This window comes from Pempheris klunzingeri, chromosome 9 (genome assembly GCF_042242105.1).
Source record: "Pempheris klunzingeri isolate RE-2024b chromosome 9, fPemKlu1.hap1, whole genome shotgun sequence".
Taxonomy (NCBI): domain Eukaryota; kingdom Metazoa; phylum Chordata; class Actinopteri; order Acropomatiformes; family Pempheridae; genus Pempheris; species Pempheris klunzingeri.
In genome coordinates, this window is record NC_092020.1 from 19,190,354 (window position 1) to 19,212,947 (window position 22,594).

At 41.8% G+C, this 22,594-nt stretch overlaps 1 protein-coding gene across 1 annotated transcript in view; it reads left to right on the forward strand.

Annotated features, from left to right (window-relative positions):
- The window catches only part of LOC139207095 (ecto-NOX disulfide-thiol exchanger 2-like), a 66,759-nt gene extending 45,254 nt beyond the window's left edge, over positions 1–21,505 (forward strand). Inside the window, exons 9-14 of the mRNA XM_070836729.1 lie at positions 417–601; positions 5,417–5,541; positions 9,148–9,187; positions 15,410–15,476; positions 18,634–18,719; positions 21,374–21,505. Of these exons, the coding sequence (XP_070692830.1) occupies positions 417–601; positions 5,417–5,541; positions 9,148–9,187; positions 15,410–15,476; positions 18,634–18,719; positions 21,374–21,505 (635 nt within the window). The remainder of the gene's footprint in view (positions 1–416; positions 602–5,416; positions 5,542–9,147; positions 9,188–15,409; positions 15,477–18,633; positions 18,720–21,373) is intronic.
- The last annotated feature ends 1,089 nt before the right edge of the window (positions 21,506–22,594 follow it).

Here is a 22,594-nt window from a genome sequence, read left to right on the forward strand (position 1 = left end):
AGTACAGTTACAGTATAAAGTCTGTGGATGTGTTTGTATTATGTGAGGTTGACACATGCTTCAATTTGGGTTTTTATCAGTGGGTAGTTGGTGAAAACTGCATCTATTTGTGAAAATGAGTCTCAAATTTGAATTCAGGTATCTTTTCTGTGAGCTTACAGGCCTTCCTGAATTGAGTTTGTCATTTCAAGAACGAGTTAAATTCTTTCTTTTAATTAACTTTCTTTTTTAATTGGCTTTCTTTAAAACAATGGAAATATGTTGGTGTTTGTTGTTGATGCCCGAATTGGGAACCCAGAGCGTACAGAACAATAGAGTTTGGCGTTTAGACAGAAACTAGACATACTACATTCTGTATTAGGCAGTCGAATAATGTGTCATTCTGTGTTTGTGTACCGTTTATGAAACTATAGGAGTTTCCCAAGCGGAAGCCTTAAAGGAGGAGAATAATTCCCTGCGCTGCCAGCTGGACGCCTACAGGAACGAGGTGGAGCTGCTCAAACAGGAACAGGGCAAGAAGCAACCAATGACGAGTGAGGAGGACAACACACACTCTCAGCAGCTCAGCTTCCTACAACAGGCTCTGCAAGGCATGCAGAAGGTAATGTGGTAGTACAAACGCATACGGGAGATAAACTGATATTAGATGCCTCATACATCAGGCAGAAATTCTCCAGGAAACCACAGATGGAAGTTGAGAAAATACAATAGGGAATGCCAAAGACATAGTGATCATGCAGATTTGAGAGTGCGATGATAAAACTGCAGGTTTACAACAATGGACTGGATTGGAAAAGAAGACAGATTTCCATGAGTCTTTATTGTGTTACAGTATATCATCTCATTAGATGTATCCTGTGATTCAAGTTTAGACCACTGAACAGATGATTTCAGTTAGTTGTTTTGGCATATGCTGTAAAGACGAGCCGCATATTATCGGTTAATATGAAACCAAATAGAATAAATGTCAGTATCTAAAACAAAATCGATATACTCGTGCTCTCTGCTGCAAAAATATCCAACTAAACAAGATGTTTAGTGTTACTCTTGAGTCTTTTTCCCTCCCAAACAATCGGCGAATACCATTTGTTTGCCATGTAGCGTCTCCTGTTTTGAGAATTCTCTCCCTATCAGAATAATTAGAGGTAACTCAACCATCGCACCATCGCTTGATTTGAAAACACTCTTGAAATAAGTTGCTTTGCATAGAAAGCAGGTGAAATTATTCTGCCTCAATCATATTTACATACATACATCCCAATTCAATCACACAGGGGGTACCTTGACAGGGCCTGACAACAAACCTCAGCCACTGTCTGTGAGGTTCCAATCAGCATGAGTTAAATTAGCTGCACATGATACTGCAAACTCATCAGAAGTGGAGGGACTTTATTAGTGTAAATCATAGCAGCTTTGGCTTGTCACGGCTCTCACTAATCAGTGATTCAATCAAAGATCAGATCAGACTACACTTGACTGCTCCAAGAAATTGCTGATCATCTTCAGGGCTGTGACACGTACAAAAACAGACCGAAGCAGTCGTTTTCAGAGAAATCTGTGTTTATCAACATTGTCACATTTGTCAATGCACTCCAAAACTAGCATAAGCAGCACTTGGCATAAAGAATGAATGATTTCTTGAAGCTTTTTGTGCAACTAGACGGATATACAACACTGGGAATTGAGTTGAAATTCGTTAAGATGATTGAAGGCAGTTATCAGAGACGTCAGCAGTCAGGGTTGTGGTCACTCTAAGGTCAGGAACTTAACAGAAACCCCCCTCAGTGTTTCTGTTAACTTTGTCATTTTTTCGAGGAGCCTTTCGAGGAGCCTTTTGGGTAAGTGGGGTGCTGCACAGCTGCCCTGGCTGCATCCAGGTGTATTTAAAGACCCCACACATAAAACTGATGTGTGGGATATGCTGGGAAATATGTGAGGTCACCAACCAGCATGTACCAATTAAGATTATAAAAGTGTTAGCTGTCCCTCCCTAGCAGATGCTGCAAACTAACAGACTGAGACGACAATCATGCACAATCAATACACACCCACACCAGTGCTGAGAAGAGCTCTAATCCGGCAGATTAAGTGAAAGCACCAGTGGGGGTGGACAGTGGCTGTATGGTGGCTTTAAGGCTGATCACAGAGCTCTAGAGGCTGCTGCTTTGTAGTAGTATAATAAATAAACTGAAAAATAATCAGTAACTGTTTTGATAATCAATTGATAATAATTTCAATAATATTTCAAGCAAAAACGCCAAACATCTTCTGGTTCGTGAGAATTTGCTGCATTTCTCTGTTTTATACCATCATAAACTGATAAAATAGTAACTTTGTAACTTTCTTTTCTTTCTCATATAGTAGTTATAGTATGTTAGTGCAGTGGATATATTTTGATTTTAAGCATCTGAATATGCTGCCTTGGGCTTTTGGGAATTGTGATGGGTATATTGTACTTGGTGTATTTTGAGACAAAATAATCAGCCCTAGTGTTAATGCATGCTTGACTCTGCCTCCATAGATTTTTTCTTTAGCAATCATTTTATATATTACAACATTCACTGCGGCCATACAGTACACACTTATATATATTATCATCATACACTAACTACACCACAACACTAACATATAGACCCCATGTTCTATAGTTGTATTCATCCTTCAGTGTACAACGCTATATTGTGGTCATATTCACCTTTACAATGCAGGCCATGCTCCCTATAGAGTACTCTGCTGCTCTATGGATTTGTCCTTCAACTGTATTGCTTCAGTAAATCATGTACCTTCACACACCTCCATTGTGTCACCTGATCATTCAATAGCATTTTCAGTTTCTTTATTGTAGTTGAGGGAAAAAAATGAGTGGATTGAACCTTTAATATTTAATTTTTTTGCAGCCTTTACTTAGTGAAACACTTATTACACTAATCTAATCTGGTTCAGTGTTTGCTAGCTGCAGGCACGTGTTTCTGCAGAGGCCAGGATGTGAATCAATTTGTTGTTGTATGATTGAAGAATAGCGTTTGGCATTTAGCAGACCTTACTGTTTAAATGGCTAAAATGAAAAAAGAAACCGTAAGTATTTGTGTCCTGAGAACCGGCAATGAAAACCACAGCTTTAGGCCATATTTAATAGAATATTACCCTCAGGAACATTTAGTAATCCAATTGAAAAAAGAAAATACTTCCTCAGGCAGCAATCCACTTCTCTGATCACCTGCTGTGTTGTCAAATAGCCCCGGCTTGCAGTCCTTAAGCAAAGAGATTCCAGAGAAAATATTGTTTGTAAAGCATCGGAGCTTAAATCCACTTATATTTCATTTTACAAAGTGCGTTGTGATCACCTTTATGAAATGTGTCTTCATATATAAAACTTCAGCTGATGATTAAAACACTTTGCTTTTTTCCCCAGTCTGAAAGTGAGGTCTTCTTTGGCCTTCAGAAGGCTGAATTATTATCAGCAGATAAATTTATCGTATGATGTAACACATCCTCCACTCGATCTGTAGAAGAGAGCCGATGTTCACCCTGAAACCTAAAAGACATTTATATTGTCTTTATTTCAGCCTATTTTCTAGTACCTCTCTAGTCGCAGCCCATAAGTTAACGTCTCTTTGCCAGACCCTTTTGCATTCATGACAAAATAAACACATCACTGCTGCATAATAACAAGATGATGATGGCTTTCATGTGAAACATATTCATGCAGTGGCAACCGATTTTCTCTTAACTATTTGAGATGCAAAATGTCATCAACCACACTTTCCCAGCTCATCTAAATGATCCCAAAAAATGTTAACATTTTTAAGAATATATTTACCTATGAAAGGTTGGCTGAGCACATCTGTTGTTTTTTCAGTGCTGCACATTCCCACATACGCATTTCCATCAGGGAGCTGCAGAGTGCAACCACAGTCTTCTGTTTATCACTGTGACAAGGTTCAGTCCTCTGAGGGGCGGAAAGCATATGTGGAGATTTGCCTCTGGTGCTTGCCAATAGTCTATTCAGCACCAAGTCCAAATTATAACAAATTGTGTACCAGTTCTGCAGTCACTGTTCTGATTTCAGTGTTATGAGCCGAGCCTCTAAATAATGTTCTGCTTTTGGTCGTACATCTAATAAACTATTAAGTAGTAACCAGATTCAAATGGGCTCATACCATGCTTTCATTTTTCAACCTCTCAGATATACATACAAACATACCCAATTCAGTCTTATCTGCATTAAGGAAAGGTGTTTGTGTAAGAAATAAACACAATTTGATAAGATTTTCGTTGGCCTTATGATATGATAAGAGACAGCCAGGATTTATGCATAAGGACCTTATTGAAAAAATACTCTCCCAAAATCCTCATTTTCATCTGACACTGAAGATACAATCTATTTCAATCTTAATTTGTCATCTGGGTTGTGACCTCAGTATATGGTATTATATATTATATATATATTTACATCAGGATACTAAGTATTTGTTGTTTGTGCATCCGCCTGCATCATAATAAGAAACTAGATAAGCAGTGGGCAACATCAGGCCTCAGCTTCTGTTTTACGGTCATACTTGCTGCTGTTGCACAGATTACATTTACATTTATCTGAGATTCAGGCAGTGCCATCAACACTAAGATCACAACGTTTAATTAGATTCCAATTACAACACGAGCTGTTATGTTAAAATGCAATATATTACTTTACCTGATAAAAATTTCCAATTATAAACAAGTTCATCCCAGACTTATGGTAAGGTCAAAATTAATTAAATCTTGTACTCAGAATCATCAATATCATCAATATGGCATTTTGCCATAGCCAGTTCTTCACTGGACCACCATCATAGTGCCAGATATGAATACTACATTTGTGCTATGTGTCAGCCACTTGTCTCCTTACCTGCACAGTAAAGTGTATGCCATGTAGAAAACACAGTGCAGACAGATGACAGACCATAACAATGCATAATGTGAAAATATTAGGATGTAATTGGACCATTCATTATCTAGATAGCATATGCAGAAAACATATTTTTAATACTATGAATGAGGTCCCAGGTAGGCAGAGGTGCTCATTATGTTCAGGTCTGCCTTACTGACCAGCTGAATCACTCCCTAGCTCCCTGTCTCCTGTGCTCATTTTTCACCTCACTTGACACACACTGCACAGCACCATTGTAACTGATGAATTGTTCAGCATCACATTAAAAGAAGCTGATGAGGGAGACCTTATTTTCAATTTCTCCCAACAGGAATCTTACCATTCGTTTCACTGGAGTTAAGGTCAGGGCCTTACTGCTCCTGACGCTACAATGCATCAGATGAACTTATGCTGTCCCTGTCAGAACAGTTAGAAAGGAGATCAGGACTGATATAACTTGGCTAACATGAACATTAACAGCTAACCACTCTTCTTCTTTGTGTTTAGCAACTGCTGAGAATGAAGGACGAGTTGAAGGAGCGAGAGGCAGAGCTTGAAAAGAGTATAGAAGACAAACAGCAGCTGAAGAACCAAATCCATAACCTCAAGGCAGGACTGCACAACCGGCAGAACCCACACATACTACAGGTCAGAAGAAAACAAACACATACGCACATCCTAAGTCAAGGAAAAACCTTATTTTCATGTTCATGTGTTTGCGATATCTGGAAAATAATTCAACACACCGCTGCCTGTATTGAAGGAAGATTTTCATGCATTTTAGGTGATGTTTAAGGATCTCTTCCTGAATCAACCCAGCACAGTAAATGATGTATGGATGTTTTCACTAAAGGCACAGGTGATGAAGAGCTTTAGTTTTTACCACGACTTTACAAATAGAAAATTGAAAAAGCCGTAACACATCATTTGAAGTACCTAAAAGACTGTCACTATAACTGAACCAATAATTTAACATTCAGGCTAGAAAATGTAACAGACAAGCAGATCAAAGTCTAAATCATGTGAAATGGTGGATATGAAAGTAGAGTCCTTAAGATTTCAATCTTGGTTGATTTAGCGATACCTGTAGTTACCATGGTAACAGCAAGTGTGGTTTAATACTATAGATAGAGGAAATCTTGGGCAGCATGTACTGCCCCAAGATTATGTACTGGTGTTTCCAGTGCAGCCAAACAAACAGCCATTGTTTCAATAAAGAGGTCAGTTAAAAATCTGTATTTTCCCATCATGCCATGACCATTACCCTATTTTTTAGACTGTTTTTTATGGGTGATTTTGGTCAGTGCTAACCACCCCATGTTTTGTCAGTTGAACACTTTTAAAGTGAACTAACAGCATTAGGAAATGTTTGGTTTGCATTAGCAGTAACTTAATACAGCTCTGGTGCGGCACTTAAGTAACTGGGTTACAGTAGGCTTTCTCCATCCAGCAGTTTTCTTAAATGTCATGTACGCGAATAGCCTGCTTACCGTAAGCAGGGCCGGGGATTAGGGAAACCTGATACCCATAACTGCATTTCTCCTGGGGAACACTGATTTCTGTTGCACGTGTACATGTAACCGGTCTTATAATCAGCTTTTTACAAGTTTGAATGTGCATAACAAAAGAGAGACAGAACAGCAAGAGTGGCTGGTTAAAAGGAAAGATCAATATGTGGAGCACTGCATCCACTTACTTAAAATGATTACATCTAAAGTCTCCGTGAAACTGAAACCAACACAAACTAGTCTGTACAGTAAATGATCAATACAGCGTCTTCAAAAGTTACAATGAGAAAGCCAATGCATCCAAAATATATAGTATATAATATACCTGATTACTTAAGTGCATGTAAATACAATACATGACATAAAATTACGGTAATGCTGGATTACATGCTGCATTATTTCATTTGAACCCTTTGTGAATGTGAAGGCAACTTGAATCTTGCATGGGGATGGTGGACCACACCACTAACCTACTACTATAGAAAGAGGTCATCACACAATTTAAATGCTTTGAATGGCTATTGCTGAAGAAATGCTGACCATAACCATAGAATAAAAGATGGGGTTTGACATCATGAAAACCTCAATTAATGTGACTGAAATGTTAAATGAGAATTTCACTTAATCTAAGCATTTATAATGTCCCTTAAGAGAAAATTTCAACTGGTTATATTTTGCACATTGAGATGTCTCTCCCCATTTTCAAGTCAATTCAAGATGGGACTTGGAATTGTTTCTTGTGTGGTACGAGGCATAAAAACCCTTGAATGAACTTTTAAACCCAAATGAGATTTATGTTACGGTATATAAGAGAGAACGGCATTGGTTGGCTCATAGGTTGGCTGTCACGGTGCTTATTTCTGCCAAACTGGAGGGCGCTTTTTCATCATGTTGATATCAGACATTTATGGTGATGTCCTCTGATGCTCCTTTCCATCTGGCCATCTAAACAAGTAGTCAAATACAATGTGTATTGAAGAGATGTTGATTCTATCAATTTTAAAACTGATTTGGTGTCTGTAGCATAAAAAACTTGAAGGTTACAAATGTTTTTTAAAGTAATTTTTTTACTGAAACCACAGCTCTGATGACAACTAACCCTGTCATGGAGTTGCTTATCACAATGTGTAAGAGTGTCTTTGATAGTTAATAACTTGCTGTTATAAGAATGAAAGGAATATCCATTTCAAACTAAGACCTCTAATCCCTCTAATATAGGAATGACTACTGTAAGATGTGTTCATGATGAGCGCTTCACATGAGAGTATAAAGTGTGACAACAAACCCTGATCTCCCCTACTTCTGAAGCAGAAAATATTTTCATACCTTGGGAAAAAAACTCTGGATACCTTCATTACCTTCACTGCCTTGTCTCCCATTTCACTCTAGCTATGCCATGCTTGATTTTACACCATAAAAAAAGAAAATGGAGCACACTGCTGTCTCCTTCCTGGTTATTAGGAGGCATCAGTAAGTGGGAGGATTTTAGAAAAGCCACACCAGAAGGTTACTTTAATGGCCTGAATGACTGTGTGATCTCTTTTGTTTAACAGCAACCACTAAGGTACTCTTGAGTGAGGGAGGTAGTGATAAACAACTCTAATGAGACTGTTCATAGGCTGGCTGGAGAAGACTGCAATAAAACAGAGCATCTCAAATGTACAGTTTGTTTGCATGTCAACCGCTTTATTGCCGAACATAAACTATCTCTGAATTGTAGCGCCGGGCCCAGCCCGAAAGGACGATGTGGGTCCGACCTCCTGTGGGCCCACCACCCGCAGAGGGAGCTGTAGGGACATGGAATGTCACCTCGCTGGGGGGGAAGGAGCCGGAGCTTGTGCGGGAGGTTGAGAGGTACCGGCTAGATATAGTCGGGCTCACCTCCACTCACAGCTTGGGCTCTGGAACCCAGCTCCTTAAGAGGGGCTGGACTCTCCATTTCTTTGGCGTTGCCCGAGGTGTGCAGCGACGGGCTGGTGTGGGCTTGCTTATAGCCCCACAACTCAGCCGCCATGTGTTGGAGTTTACCCTGGTGAACGAGAGGGTCGCATCCCTGCGCCTTCGGGTCAGGGACAGGTCTCTTACTGTGGTTTCGGCCTATGGGCTGAACAGCAGTACAGAGTACCCGGCCTTCTTGGAGTCCCTGGGAGGGGTGCTGAATGGTGCTCTGACTGGGGACTCCATTGTTCTACTGGGGGACTTCAACGCTCACGTGGGCAGCGACAGTGAGACCTGGAGGGGCGTGATTGGGAGGAACGGCCTCCCCGATCTGAACCTGAGTGGTGTTCTGTTGTTGGACTTCTGTGCTAGTCACAGATTGTCCATAACGAACACCATGTTCGAACACAAGGGCGTCCATCGGTGCACGTGGCACCAGGACGTCCTAGGCCGGAGGTTGATGATCGACTTTGTTGTCGTGTCATCTGACCTCCGTTCGTGTGTTTTGGACACTCGGGTGAAGAGAGGGGCTGAGCTGTCAACTGATCACCACCTGGTGGTGAGTTGGATCCGCTGGCAGGGGAGGAAACCAGAGAGACTCGGCAGGCCCAAGCGCATCGTGAGGGTCTGTTGGGAACGTTTGGCGGAACCCGCTGTTGTCGCGGTTTTCAACTCCCACCTCCGGGAGAGCTTCTCACAGATCCCGGGGGAGGTTGGAGATATTGAGTCCGAGTGGACCATGTTCTCCACCTCCATTGTTGGCGCGTGGCGGCAACCCCCGAACCCGGTGGTGGACGCCGGAAGTAAGGGATGCCGTCAAGCTGAAGAAGGAGTCCTACCGGACCTTGTTGGCTCGTGGAACTCCTGAGGCAGTTGACAGGTACCGGCAGGCCAAGCGTGCTGCAGCTCGGGCGGTAGCGGAGGTAAAAACTCGGGCCTGGGAGGAGTTCGGGGTGGCCATGGAGGAGGACTACCGGTCGGCCTTGAGGAAATTCTGGCAAACCGTCCGGCGCCTCAGGAGGGGGAAGCAGTACTCCACCAACACTGTTTACAGTGTGGGTGGGGAGCTGTTGACCTCGACTGGGGATGTCGTCGGGCGGTGGAAGGAATACTTCAAGGATCTCCTCAATTCCACCGCCAGGTCTTCCGTTGAGGAGGCAGAGGCTGGGGACTCAGAAGTGGACTCGTCCATCACCCACACGACACGTCTCAGTAACATCGCCTGGCAGTCAGGGACAGTGCCTCTGGAATGGTCCCTCTTTTTAAGAAGGGGGACCGGAGGGTGTGTTCCAACTATAGGAGGATCACACTCCTCAGCCTCCCCGGGGAAAGTTTATTCCAGGGTACTGGAGAGGAGGATACGGCCGATAGTCGAACCTCGGATTCAGGAGGAACAATGCGGGTTCCGTCCCGGTCGCGGAACACTGGACCAGCTCCACACTCTCCATGTACGACCGGAGTAGGAGTCTGGTTCGTATTGCCGGCAGTAAGTCAAACCTGTTCCCGGTGCATGTTGGACTCCGGCAGGGCTGCCCTTTGTCACCGGTTCTGTTCATTATTTTTATGGACAGAATTTCTAGGCGCAGCCAGGGGCTGGAGGGGGTCCGGTTTGGGGACCTCATGATAGCATCTCTGCTTTTTGCGGATGATGTTGTCATGTTGGCTTCATCGAGCCGAGACCTCCAGTGTGCACTTGGGCAGTTTGCAGCCGAGTGTGAAGCGGCTGGGATGAGAATCAGCACCTCCAAGTCCGAGGCCATGGTTCTCAACCGGAAAAAGGTGGTGTGCCCTCTCCGGGTCGGTGGAGAATCCTTGCCTCAAGTGGAGGAGTTCAAGTATCTCGGGGTCTTGTTCACGAGTGGGGGAAAGATGGAGCGTGAGATCGACAGGCGGATCGGTGCAGCGTCTGCAGTGATGCGTTCATTGTATCGGTCCGTTGTGGTGAAGAGGGAGTTGAGCCAAAAGGCAAAGCTCTCGATTTACCGGACGATCTACGTTCCTACCCTCACCTATGGTCATGAGCTTTGGGTCATGACCGAAAGAACGAGATCACAGATACAAGCGGCCGAAATGAGTTTCCTCCACAGGGTGGCTGGGTGCACCCTTAGAGATAGGGTGAGGAGCTCAGCCATCCGGGAGGAGCTCGGAGTAGAGCCACTGCTCCTCAACATCGAGAGGAGCCAGCTGAGGTGGCTTTGGCATCTGTTTCGGATGCCTCCTGGACGCCTCCCTGGGGAGGTTTTCCGGGCATGTCCCACCGGAAGGAGGCCCAGGACACGCTGGAGGGACTACGTCTCTCAGCTGGCCTGGGAACGCCTCGGGGTCCCACCAGACGAGCTGGAGGAGGTGACTGGGGTCGGGGAAGTCTGGGCATCTCTGCTGAAACTGCTGCCCCCGCGACCCGACTCGGGATAAGCAGTTGAAGATGGATGGATGGATGAATTGTAGCGCAGACAAAGGCTGTGAAGAGATCAAACTGTCGTGGAACTCACAGCAAGAGAAATACTGAGATTCACTGCTTTTCTTCTCCAAGCACATTACATTTAATTGCAGGTCATACATTGAAATACAATAAAGATTTTGTCTGAGTGCAGGTGTGCTCCACTACCTCTTACATTTTCATTTCTGACTGGCCTACTTTGGCTCAGCATGATAACAGGGAAAGACGTCTGACATGAGAATGAGCATCAAGTTCAATCAGCTATGTAATTGGATAATGATGATATTAAAATGGTACTGTCAAGTGCTGTCTGATGACTGTGGTGGATTGCTTTCTGCTCTCAGGTCATCTTTTTGATCCGCAGAGCTGCTCAAGCTGGCTTGCTGCGAGCTGATGGAAAGTTGCTCAGCTGCAGATATTTGAACTATGTGAATTAGCTTTTCTCTTTTCTATGTGAATAGGCTTAACTGTCCTCAGCACACTGAGACAGAACTATGCACTCTGTGCACAATAAGGTGCTACAATACCCAATAAAGGAGTGGGGAACCCGCCCCTTGGCTTTCCATCCTGCTGAGCTCACATTCAGGATACCTCATCTGGATTTTGTTTTCTAGTTTTTTTGAGAACTTATGTGACTTCCTTTTTTTCATTAGGTATACTGAAGCAATTTTTGGTATTTACCAGTCCCTTGTTTTCTCATAAATCTCCTGTGAGTTTAGCAGAAAGAACTTTGTATTTTGGTACAAAAAGGTCAGTTTAACATGCAAGAATGTTTTTAAAGAACTATTTTCCCAATAATTAATATCTTTTGCTTAGTATGACTGACCTCTGGCCTGTTTACCTTTTTCTTTGTATTCTATCTCTTTAATAGTATACGTTGCTGGAAGTTGTCTCTCTGCAAGGACGACACATTTTTGGTTAAACTTCTCTAGTTGCTCCATTGTTCTGCTGGTGAAGATTTCTTTTCAGTTCTTCCATCTTTATCTCGTCCTGTTCCCGGGAGGATTATCTCTCCATACAAGCAGAGCTGTACAGTCACAGAGTTACTTCATCATCTGGACCTTAGTGAGGATGATGTCCTCAGGTGACATTAAGGAGATGGCAGTAGCTTATGTCCAGCTATTTCTGGACTATCCCATGAGACAGTCATATGGCTACCAGCTGAAAGCTGAAAACACCACTTTCATCTTCTGAAGCTGCTTTCACAGTATTGCAAACAACAGCATTTGTGTGCATCACTATTCTGTATGTTGTGTGTGTGTTTTTTTTCCTGCTATCCTGCACTGATATGTGGCATGCTGAACACAGCACCAAATGTTCATATTTGTTTACCATTGTGAACCCTGCTGGTGGCTACAACAAAAACTGACAAAAAGTTAGTTCTCAACATTAAAGCATCTTTTTAAAGCTATAATTAATTTGTTATATAGCAAGAGACCTCCAAGTTTTAATGTTTAAATATTGCTGTGACATGTTAGCACACCCCTATTTTTTTATTATTTTTTTATCCTCATCCCCGTGCATTAATGACAAATACAAAAGGAGGTAGAAAAACCAGAGACGTGTCTATAGGAGAAGTGAATCATCAAAAAGAAAAATAAATGGCTCAGCTGGCGGAGACAAAGAGGTTTGGAAAAAAAGAAGCATTTTAACTTTCTGAGAGTCTCACACTTGAGCAACATGAGCAGTGTTGATCTGCAGAGAGAAGAGAAAGATGTTGTGCTTCAACTGGAGCTTGTCGAGCCACAGCTTCATCACGCTCCCCCACCCCTCTTTTCCCAGCAAGTAACAGAACCTCTACTACACATGCACAGCACACAACCTCACTCCTTCACCTTGTTGCACAACCTCAGCCTCCACCACAACCATCACATGCAATCAACCCCTACAGCACAACTCAGAGAATCTGGCCTCAGCAAACATCCCCCTAAATATGGCTCTGCCACCGCCACTGAAAAGGTTACGCTAACAGGGATGATGACTTTGAAGTGTCCTTTCTTAGCATGGCTCCTATTAATTGTCACCCTTCACCAGTGAGGAGTGTCGTTAAAGTAAGTACTCATAATTAGAGCCTGAATGCTAAACTGGCAGGGCCATTATTATTAGCCTAGCTTATAAGCGTATATGTGGGCTGGTAAATGGCAAGAAATTTCAACACAAATGCCAATGCCTGCGGGAATTTAGAAATGGTGTTGGTATTTCATGGTTTGTCCATCAGAGAGCACCGACAAACTTAAAGAGGCCGTAATAGATATTAACCTATATAGACCTATATATATATATATATATTCTATATATAGAACCTACAGAGAATGATCACCTGAATCTGCAGCTCCCGACAGATTTACAAAGCTTTCTAGTAAGTTTTTTACCCGTGCAGTTCACACCTTTACTGTTTCGCTGTACGCTCGCTGCTCTCATGGCCACAGCAGGCAACAATTTTCAGAGAAAAAGCTCTAGAAATCTACAGTTTACTGCCTGATCATCACCAAACAGCAGACAGAAACAGTAGTCTAGCTGTTAAAGGCAGTGGAACATTTAGCAGCTGAACAGCCCTCTTCAAAAATGTGATACTACTGTATGTCAATGCTTGTTCACAACTTGTTTCTGTTTGCAGGTTTAATGTGTCCTGTTACAGTATGCACATATCTTGGTCACAATTCTTTGATAATCACATATAAGTCATCATTATCAAAAACATTCTCTCCTTCAAAAATGTAGCTCTGACGACATCAGTTTACCTTCACTGATCGACTAAACATTACATTGGATCTACATTGCATCAGATCACTGTCTCCCTGTTGGAAAATTAAACAATTAGAGCAGCATAATTGTTAGAATACAACCTGTACATCTATGTACTAAATCCTAATGATTATTTCATCATCTGGGGGAGGACAGATTTTTTTCAACAAGCGCAAAGAAACTAACAGGTGCTTTCCTTTTGACATACTGTAGGTGGAGAAACACATTAACATATATGAATTAAGATAAACAGTATATCAGCACATTTGACGGTGCATAAGCTCCTCTCATACAGCGTGACAGGAGAGTTCTTTGTTTACTTTGAATGATAGATTACATATGAAACCGTGCAGATATTCATTCACTGTGTGCATTCATGCAGGATTGCCGCTGTCCGTGCGGCATTATGTCATAAGACTGTGTGTCTGTTTAATAATGTAGTTGCCATATCTGTCCCATAGTCTCCTAAATCCTCTGTGAAGATGTCATCTTTCATCATACACCTGTCAGTGCTGTTATCACTCCTTCAGCAATGAAAGAGAAGCCACTTTAATCATTTTAAACAGTATGTCAATGTGCCATTTTAACAGCATTTTTTTATTCAAATGTATTCAGAAGTTTTTCCTTGAGAGCATGTGTTCTGCGCTGTGCGTGAAACTTTGATTAAATAAATCAGTGTCTTTCCATGTAGCACTGCAGAGCAGAGGACTAATTATTTTGGTTGCTATTCTGGGACGTGTACCCATATAATGACATAAACTATTTGACTTTTCTTTGTCTGACTTTGTCTCCAAAGCTTGGAAGAGAAAACGTCCCTCTGAAACTAGGCCTGTTGATCCTGCAGCGACCGATGTTGCTCATGTGTATGCGCGTGTGTCAGTGTGAGCGTATGAGAGAGTCAGAGCAGGATGGAGAGTGAGTTTTGGTGTGTCTGATTGCATTAGTGGGCGACTTGTCTCTCATTGACGTTTCCTCTCATTTTTCTAATTGACTCTAGCTGGAGACGCTAAAGCAAGATGACAGAGGAAGCGAACAGAGTGCTAATCAAGTCAGTGTAAGTGGGGAAAAAGACTGAACCCTCGCTACTCCATGCTAAATGTTTGTCTTCCCTACTTCGTTTCTCGTCCTCTCCTCTCCTTCCTTAACTCTTGCACCGACATGACATATCATTACAGGCCAATCTTCACAGGGACTGTACTTGGCCCTGAATAAATCTTCCAGACACAACTGGGTTAGAAAATGAAGGACTTGTGCCACATCATACAAAGACACACATGCAGTAAATGCGCACACTCTTTGCAGGCCACCTTGCATCAGTGTGATCCACATTTTACAAACTTCAGCCAGACAAGACATACATAATGTCTTTGCCACATACACACGCATCCAAATTTCCTCTTCTGTCCTCAGTTCTGTGTGTCAGGCTGTCACAGCCTCTCAGTAAACAACAGCTTGATCATTAGCATCGTTGGCACTTCCTCTCTCTTGGTATTTTTTTTTGCCCCTTTGTCAGAGCTCTAGCTGCTGGCTTAATTCTTTTGCTCCTTCATCTTTTCCTTGATGTCTTGTCTTTCTTTTTATGTAGATTATTTTGTGTTTATTTCCTACTTTTGCATGCTTATTAATGCATTTCCTGTGCATTTGCATCACCAAGTAAATTGATGTACAGCCTCAAATGCGAGGTTGTAACTACCCAGAACCCTGTTTGGATTTTTCAGTAGCATCTGTGTTTAATTGAGGTGCTACAGTTATGTGGGTCATTCAACTAGGTTATGTTTTGCAGTCTCTACAGTTTGACACTTGAGGCTTTTTATGTGCGCCTTTCCTCAGGATGTAACGGCATCATCAGTGGTGTCCTGCAGTCAGGAGGAGGAAGGTCTTCCAGAGAAGAGCCATCACAGTCCTGTTCACTCTGAGAGGGATGCACTGCTAGTCGGTATGCTTACATTGTCTTACATTGTCTCCATGGCATCACTGCATTTGGTGGAAATGTGTCGTTTTGACTGTCCCTCCATAATCTGAAGCACTAGAAAAGCTAGTTTGGCCTGAAGAGTCCACCTTAACAGGACAGATAATTGTTGATGAACACATGAATATCATGGTCGTGCCATTTTGGCGTGGGAGTGTGCAGAATGAAGCTGAGTGACTTATATTACAGTCACAACAAGGAGTAAAGCTACAGACATCCTGACAGTTTTCTGTCATTTTTATTCTCTCTGTGTCTCAACAACTATCTGATGGCTTGCCATGACTTTTGTTACAGATACCCATAGTGCCTAGGGAAAGAAACTTAATGACTTGAATTGTCCTCTTGCGCCATCATTACATCAAATTCTCACATTGTCTCATACGTTGGTTTAAAACCAAATACCAGCAAAACTAGTAAGATGTCCATCACCCCCAGCTGTAAGCTGATTGGTTAAATGCTGGCACGCTAACACGCTAAACTAAAAGTTGACATTGTGAACATCATCTGCTAATCATCAGCATTTTAGCATTGCCATTATGAACATGTTAGCATGCAGATATTAGCATTTAGCTCGAAACAGTGCAATATCCAAACAGCTGCCAGCATGTCTATAGATTAACTTAATCTTAACTCTAAAAACTGACCTACAAGACCTGCTATTCAGTATTTTTTTCTTATGTTTCATCTTTTTTATGCTGCTTTTACTATTTTATTGTGTTTTTTATGGTAGTGCTCTGATATTATTTTGCATATTAATTCAATTAGGTCAATTTTCAACCCTAGTGTACAATGAAGTTCTACTTTATTTTATTGATTTCAAGTATTTGTGATTGGGGATAATTAAATGATTGCCTGTCCCTGCTTTGAACACTGTGCCCCCAAAACACTGACACTTGGGAGGTGTACAAAATAAGAGGAATGCCTTACGATATAAACAAGTCCATACCACAGTGTTAACAATTAAAGCCTTGCTCTTGGTAGAAAATTAACAGTAGTACCGTCACAAAGAGAGTAGGGACTGAGACTGAGGCATGAGACTGCATTGTATCATAATGTGTTCTTCCATTTGTGTTATTATCCATCCCTTGTATAACATAACCACAACATCCTCTACTAATGCCACCTCTAATGCTATGGGATTTTTTTTTTGGATTCGCTTCAGTCACTTTGAGGTAATAACTATGCATAATTACACAGCCATTAGAGCGAGAGAGGAGGAAGATATGAAGAGAGAAATCGTCCACTTTACTCATTAGATTACATAACGCAATGTGACTTCTTGATAATGGAAAATATGGCCAACGTCTATCTCCCATGTGTATAATAAACTACATTATTTATAGAAGTAAACAAAGCCTTGTCCTATTTTGTGCCTTATTTTCCGGCACGCTGCATTTTCACATGTTAATTGTCAAGGACATCCGTTGGCTCAAAACATGCTGCGTCTTGTTAAAAAGTACAACAGAAATTGGGCTAGAGTTTACCAAATTATATCATGTTCTGTATCTGTTAATTTATTTCCAGTTCCACTGCTCTTCCAGTGCCAGAAATACCTGCGACTACTGTCTTAACAACAGAGTGACTGAGTGATTGGTTTACAGGTACAGCAGTTAGGTAGCCATTGGCGTTTGTCCTCTGTTTTTGGCTGTTTGCTAAGGCAGATGGGCCACAGCTAAAGACCCTGGCACCTCCTAATGTCAGAATCACTCATCCTGGTGTCTTGTTTGATGCTGAGTTGAAGGGAACACCGCAGGAAAAAGGGGACATTTGGCTCCTGAAGGAAAATGTTGCATCAGAAAACAAAGGTTGGAATCTCTTTGCCCGTCCTTTTGCTCTCCGTAGTGAATGTAGATGAACACGGTTGCGAAATGAGAAGCAAAAGTACAAAAGATGAAAGCGTTTGTGGTTGTATTGTTGAGCTGCAGAGGCTTTTTCAGGGTGAGCTGTGTTTTTTCAATAAGAATGAAGCTATTGTGCTTCTGAAAACACCATTGAAAAATTCTTCTCGTCAATAATAATATGATTTTGCTCACCAAGTTACTAGGGTCAAAGCTAGGACTTTAGAAATGATCAGGTCTAAAACTCTTTTCTCTTAAAACTTTACAAAACTAAGATGTTTGGCTGAAAAACTATGAAATCAACCTTGAAAATGTAACACGTGTAATTATTTTACATAAACGTCTCCTCTTGTCGTTCCCTGATATATTGTTAGTTATATTATGATGTTCTCAATGGTAGCTACAACTCTGCAAGTTAATTGCTGAAATGAATGCAACAAAAGATGTCAATGAGGAAATTATTTGATTTTGGCATATAAATCTGCAGAATTTTTGCAGAAATTGCCTTGAACTTCAACAACAGAATATGATTCTAACAGTCACTAGATGACCTGTCCCTCATCAGTGTCTTTTAGCATTCAGCGGCTCGCTGTCGTTTTCTAACTCATATCAAGGCTTGTTTGCTTGTTCACAGAATACGATACATGATTTGTTCCCAGATATCATCAGTTACTTTATGGAGGGTAATGCTGGCCAAGCTGTCGGAAATCAGGAACTATCCTTCAAGTTCCTCTTGTCGCTCTGTGCAGAAAGTCTGAACCTGAGCTTAGCTGCTTTGCCCGTGGACTCCATGCAGACGCACACTTTGAGGTTGAATCATCTTAAAACCCACCAACCAAATCTCAGCTGCCTTCCTGGGAGTTTTTGACTCTTTAATCGGCCTCATGGTGCTCCAACGACAAACAGACTTTGAGGTTTAACCCTCTCCTGGTTCTATCAGAGAGCTGGGAGCAGATGGTTTGGTTGAGTTTTTGGAGCGTTTCAACAGTACACAGCTTTGATGAAAGATAACAGCATCAAACCCGTCATCAAACACTCCCTCTAATCTGGAGCCACAAAATATAAGAGTCTCTTAACTGTCTGAGAGGAGCCGCTTGTTGTTCAGTCAGGCAGGAGGAGGAAGAATAACACAAACTGATTTCTTGAACATTCTGTTGCAGTGCAAAGTTATTTAACTGGTTTAACAAGCGACTGAAACTCAAAGGCTGGAGCTACGTGACAAGGTACCTCTTTGCATTTTGACAGTTTAATTAACATGCCTGTGTGACCTATTTGTTCAACCTCAGGGATCATTTCAACCTTCCTGAACGTCCACCCGTTTGGAGCCAGCATCGAATACATCTGTTCCTACCTGCAGCGTTTGGACACCAAGGTAACAGGCAGATACACACACACGCACACACACACACACACACACACACATCCTAGACATAGTGACATAGATTAAATTTCCCTGCAGGGCTGACATATGGGCCCGCTGTATGCCAGGGTCCTGCTGTGCCATTTTAGTCTCCTGGCACACAATCAAGCCTGAAGTGCAGGCAATAGCCATCAGTTAATCTGAGATGTTTTAGCCTTTATTTAAAGCTGCACTGTTTCACACTCATATACCTGTACTTACCAGGAGGATATGTAAATGATAATAAATGGATAATAAGTAAGGGACTGTTTCAAAATTGCATACTAATGGCCAAAACGGCCTTTCGTCAATAGCTCTCTAGCTCTCCATTTCTTTTTTGAATTGACATTTGAAAATAATGTCATTTTCATCTGGACCTCCTCCCATTGGATGAACAATCTACTTTTTTTTAAAATGATGCTAAAGGATGAAACAATGAGCTATTATGGCCTGTTTTTAAAAAAAAAAAAATTTCACCGATATTTCAGGCCAACATTCATCTGAGCCAATTACACATCCTTCAGCTTTTAGATAAAAGCGTGTTTTATATGATCTAAGCAATTCAGACACAAATTTCTTCCCTAACCTCCTGTTCTATTTCCCCTATTGATTTCCACCTAGAACACTGATAATAACATATTTTATTTTGACTTGTACTTTTTCCCTTTCAAATACAAATCATGTTTTACCATTTGAGTATTTTAATTAGATTATAATATTATGTTTTATATTATTTTTGGGGGGGGGGCACACACAGATGTAGGTACTGTTTAGGGATTATAAATGATGCAGAAAATGAAGCAGACTAGACAGTTGACTTCATTTCTGTGCAGTGGCCATTCCTGGTATGATTCTTGTACAATACTGATAATTTAGTGACATAAACAGCAACTAATGTGGGAAGCTGAATTGTTGTTGGAGCACCGCAGAAGGTTTATCCCATCAGATTTTTTCTACTGATGCAGGACGAAGTACTGCTGACCTTCCCTGTGGTCAAAATCTTGTTTATCTTGACCTTCTAGACCTAAGCTACTCCTACCTTGCTCATAATAGAGAGAAGTTTGATGTTGTTTTTCTTTTTCTCCATCAGTGCCTCTCTGTTTCTGTCTTGTTGCAGTTATCGGCTTCTAATTTTGTCACACATCCCCATTTGCAGAACTTATTGATAACTATATTAATTTCCTGCATCTGTCTGCTGCTGCCTGCCACTGTCAGGTTAGGCTGTTAGTCAGCCAGATTCCTCTGAACAAGACGACATGTTCGAGCTCATTTGTGGTTAATAACTGAGCTGAGCTTTGTGATCACCATCTCTTAATGACCCATCCATTCATCCAACCATCCATTGTCTTCCACTTATCTGGGGTCGGGTCGCGGTGGCAACAGGTGAAGCATGGTGCTCCAGATGCCACTCTTGATTTTCAAATGTGCTCTCATTACCTCCTGCCACTCGTCTCTCTGTAGATTTTTGGCACCTCCATGATGAGAACATCTAGTGGATATAATGTTGTTAAAATGATAATCTTGTAAGACTATTTTTCTCTTGATTTTACTAGTAAAGATCATTGGTTACGGACCAGGCATTCAAAACAAACAAAATGAAATATTAAAGACAGTCGGTGTTCCTCTGTTGGATCTGAAATTGATGTTATGTGGACTGATGTGATGTACAGGAATTGTACATTTATAGACTGAATCACTATCAGTCTGTAGCAAAGCCTAGTATGACTGTAAGTACAATTTTTTTCCATTATTAGATAGTCTATTACTTTTAGATTAGAGTCAAAGCTCATGTCTTCATTCCCATTTTTACTGTTATGTTTTTGTAAAACAAATGATTGCTTTTACTTTTGTACAGAGCCAGGCCAACTGTTTCCATATCGTGGCTCAAGCTTCATATTTATCACACAAACATGAGTAATATCGATCTTCTCATCTAACTCTGCAAGAAAGTGTACTTCCCAAAATGTACACTTTGCTTAACTATTGCTTAAAACATGTGTGTTACATATATATGTGTGTGTGTGTGTGTGTGTGTGTGTATTTAGCATGCTTTATACCTGACTGTGTGAGTCCATGTACCTTCTATTTTCCACTAATTCTGCACATCAAACAGCCCACAGAGTTTTGTCAATACCACTGGCTGGACTCCCCAACAACAACCCCAATCCTCTCTGCTTATCTGCCAGCTCCACACTGACTCTGCTCCATTGTGTGTGATGATACACCAGTTCTGTCTCCATGATGGACCTTAATGCATCCTGACATCAGCACCGGGCTTGAACAACCTAGTTATTAATGCAAGACACTGTAGGTTGTCTACAGCAGCTAGTACAGTGGATTTCTGTCTCTACTGTCACCTTAGTCCGATTCTCTTATTCTGCTCAGCCCATCTGGTTGGTGTGAGCCAGCAGAGTTCCTGTCATGTGGCTCATATTGCCTTGATTGCTTACCCTATTCATCAGGTTTAAGCGAAGGTGTGAGAAACAAGCATCAGCATAATGAAGAGCAGAGGTGTGAATAGTGGAGGTGTGAGAATGTGTGAGAATGTCAGTGTTAATTTGTGTGTGAAAAGTTGTTTTGTGTGGCATCTAACTGTTGCCTTTGCTGTGTGTGCACTGCATCGGCAGATTAACCCCAGTGAGGTGGAGGCTCTTCTCTCCCGGCTGCCCTGCACCTTCAGACTGGAGCTGACTGGTGTCGGAGCAAGTCTGGAGAAACGCTGGAACTTCTGCGGCTTTCAGGGCATCAAGAACACATAGAATCTGCAGGTGATGCGCCCTGGGACCTGAAAGGGACGACAGGAAGACAAGACAGCACAAGCACGTGGAAGAAACTCCAGAAATGTGGAGAAAGCTCACGACTAATGGAGACGCCCGGCTCCACCTGCCCAGACAAGAGCACAAATTATTCAGTGCAGATCAGGAAGGAGTGTTCTGTGTGGGTGGCAGAGAGATAAATATACAGGTTTTGTGATGGCAAATTAATACTTTGCAGCATCTCTATGGTGACCAAGAGGTGGATGCATCTCTATGGTGACAGCGCATCATCTCTCACTCTCCCCTCTTCTTTTTTACTCAACCCAAAGTCTCTTCAGAGAACCAATCTCAGCAGAGTCATGGGATTGGTTGTATTTTTATACTCGAGCCCACAGTTGGCTCTTTGTACTGGCAGACGTGGACTAAAGGGCTACACAGGAAGGTCGTCAGGCTCTATTTTCAACCCCGAAACTCTCTGGCTTGCTTTTTTTTTTTTTTTTTTTATGCCTCTTGTTGATTTTGTACAATCGTGTAAAATGAATTCCTAGATTTCCTTCTGCTCTCTGTCCAGGCTATTAAAAGTGCACACAAGACAGTTGCAGGGATCAGATCGATTTGTAGTCATTTCCACATCTCTCAGTGTTGAATTATGCTCCTGTTTGGTGCCACATAATTGCACTGTCAGTTCTCAAATGGACAATGAACAGCAGGGAGAATAATCGATGGGAACCTAAGATGCTGCAAATGTTAAAATACACAGACATCTTTTTTTGCACTTGTTGAATTTCTTGTCAGATGTGTGTCTGATCTGGTTATCTGAGTCTGATCACTATGATCATGATTTTCTTATCATAAATCAAGAACAGGATACATGTTGGCTATCAGAGGACATTCACACAGTGCCTTCCAGGTCTGCTTCATTTTACAAAGACAATTCAACCCCACATTGTTGAATGTGAATTACAACGACCCCTTCTCTTCTGCTGCGTTCGTGATTATACTTTCAGCCACGTAGCCACTGATTATAATTGTCTGCACTGCTTCATTGTAGCACAACGTGAAAGGATCCCTCTTTTGTTTATCAGAGGGCAC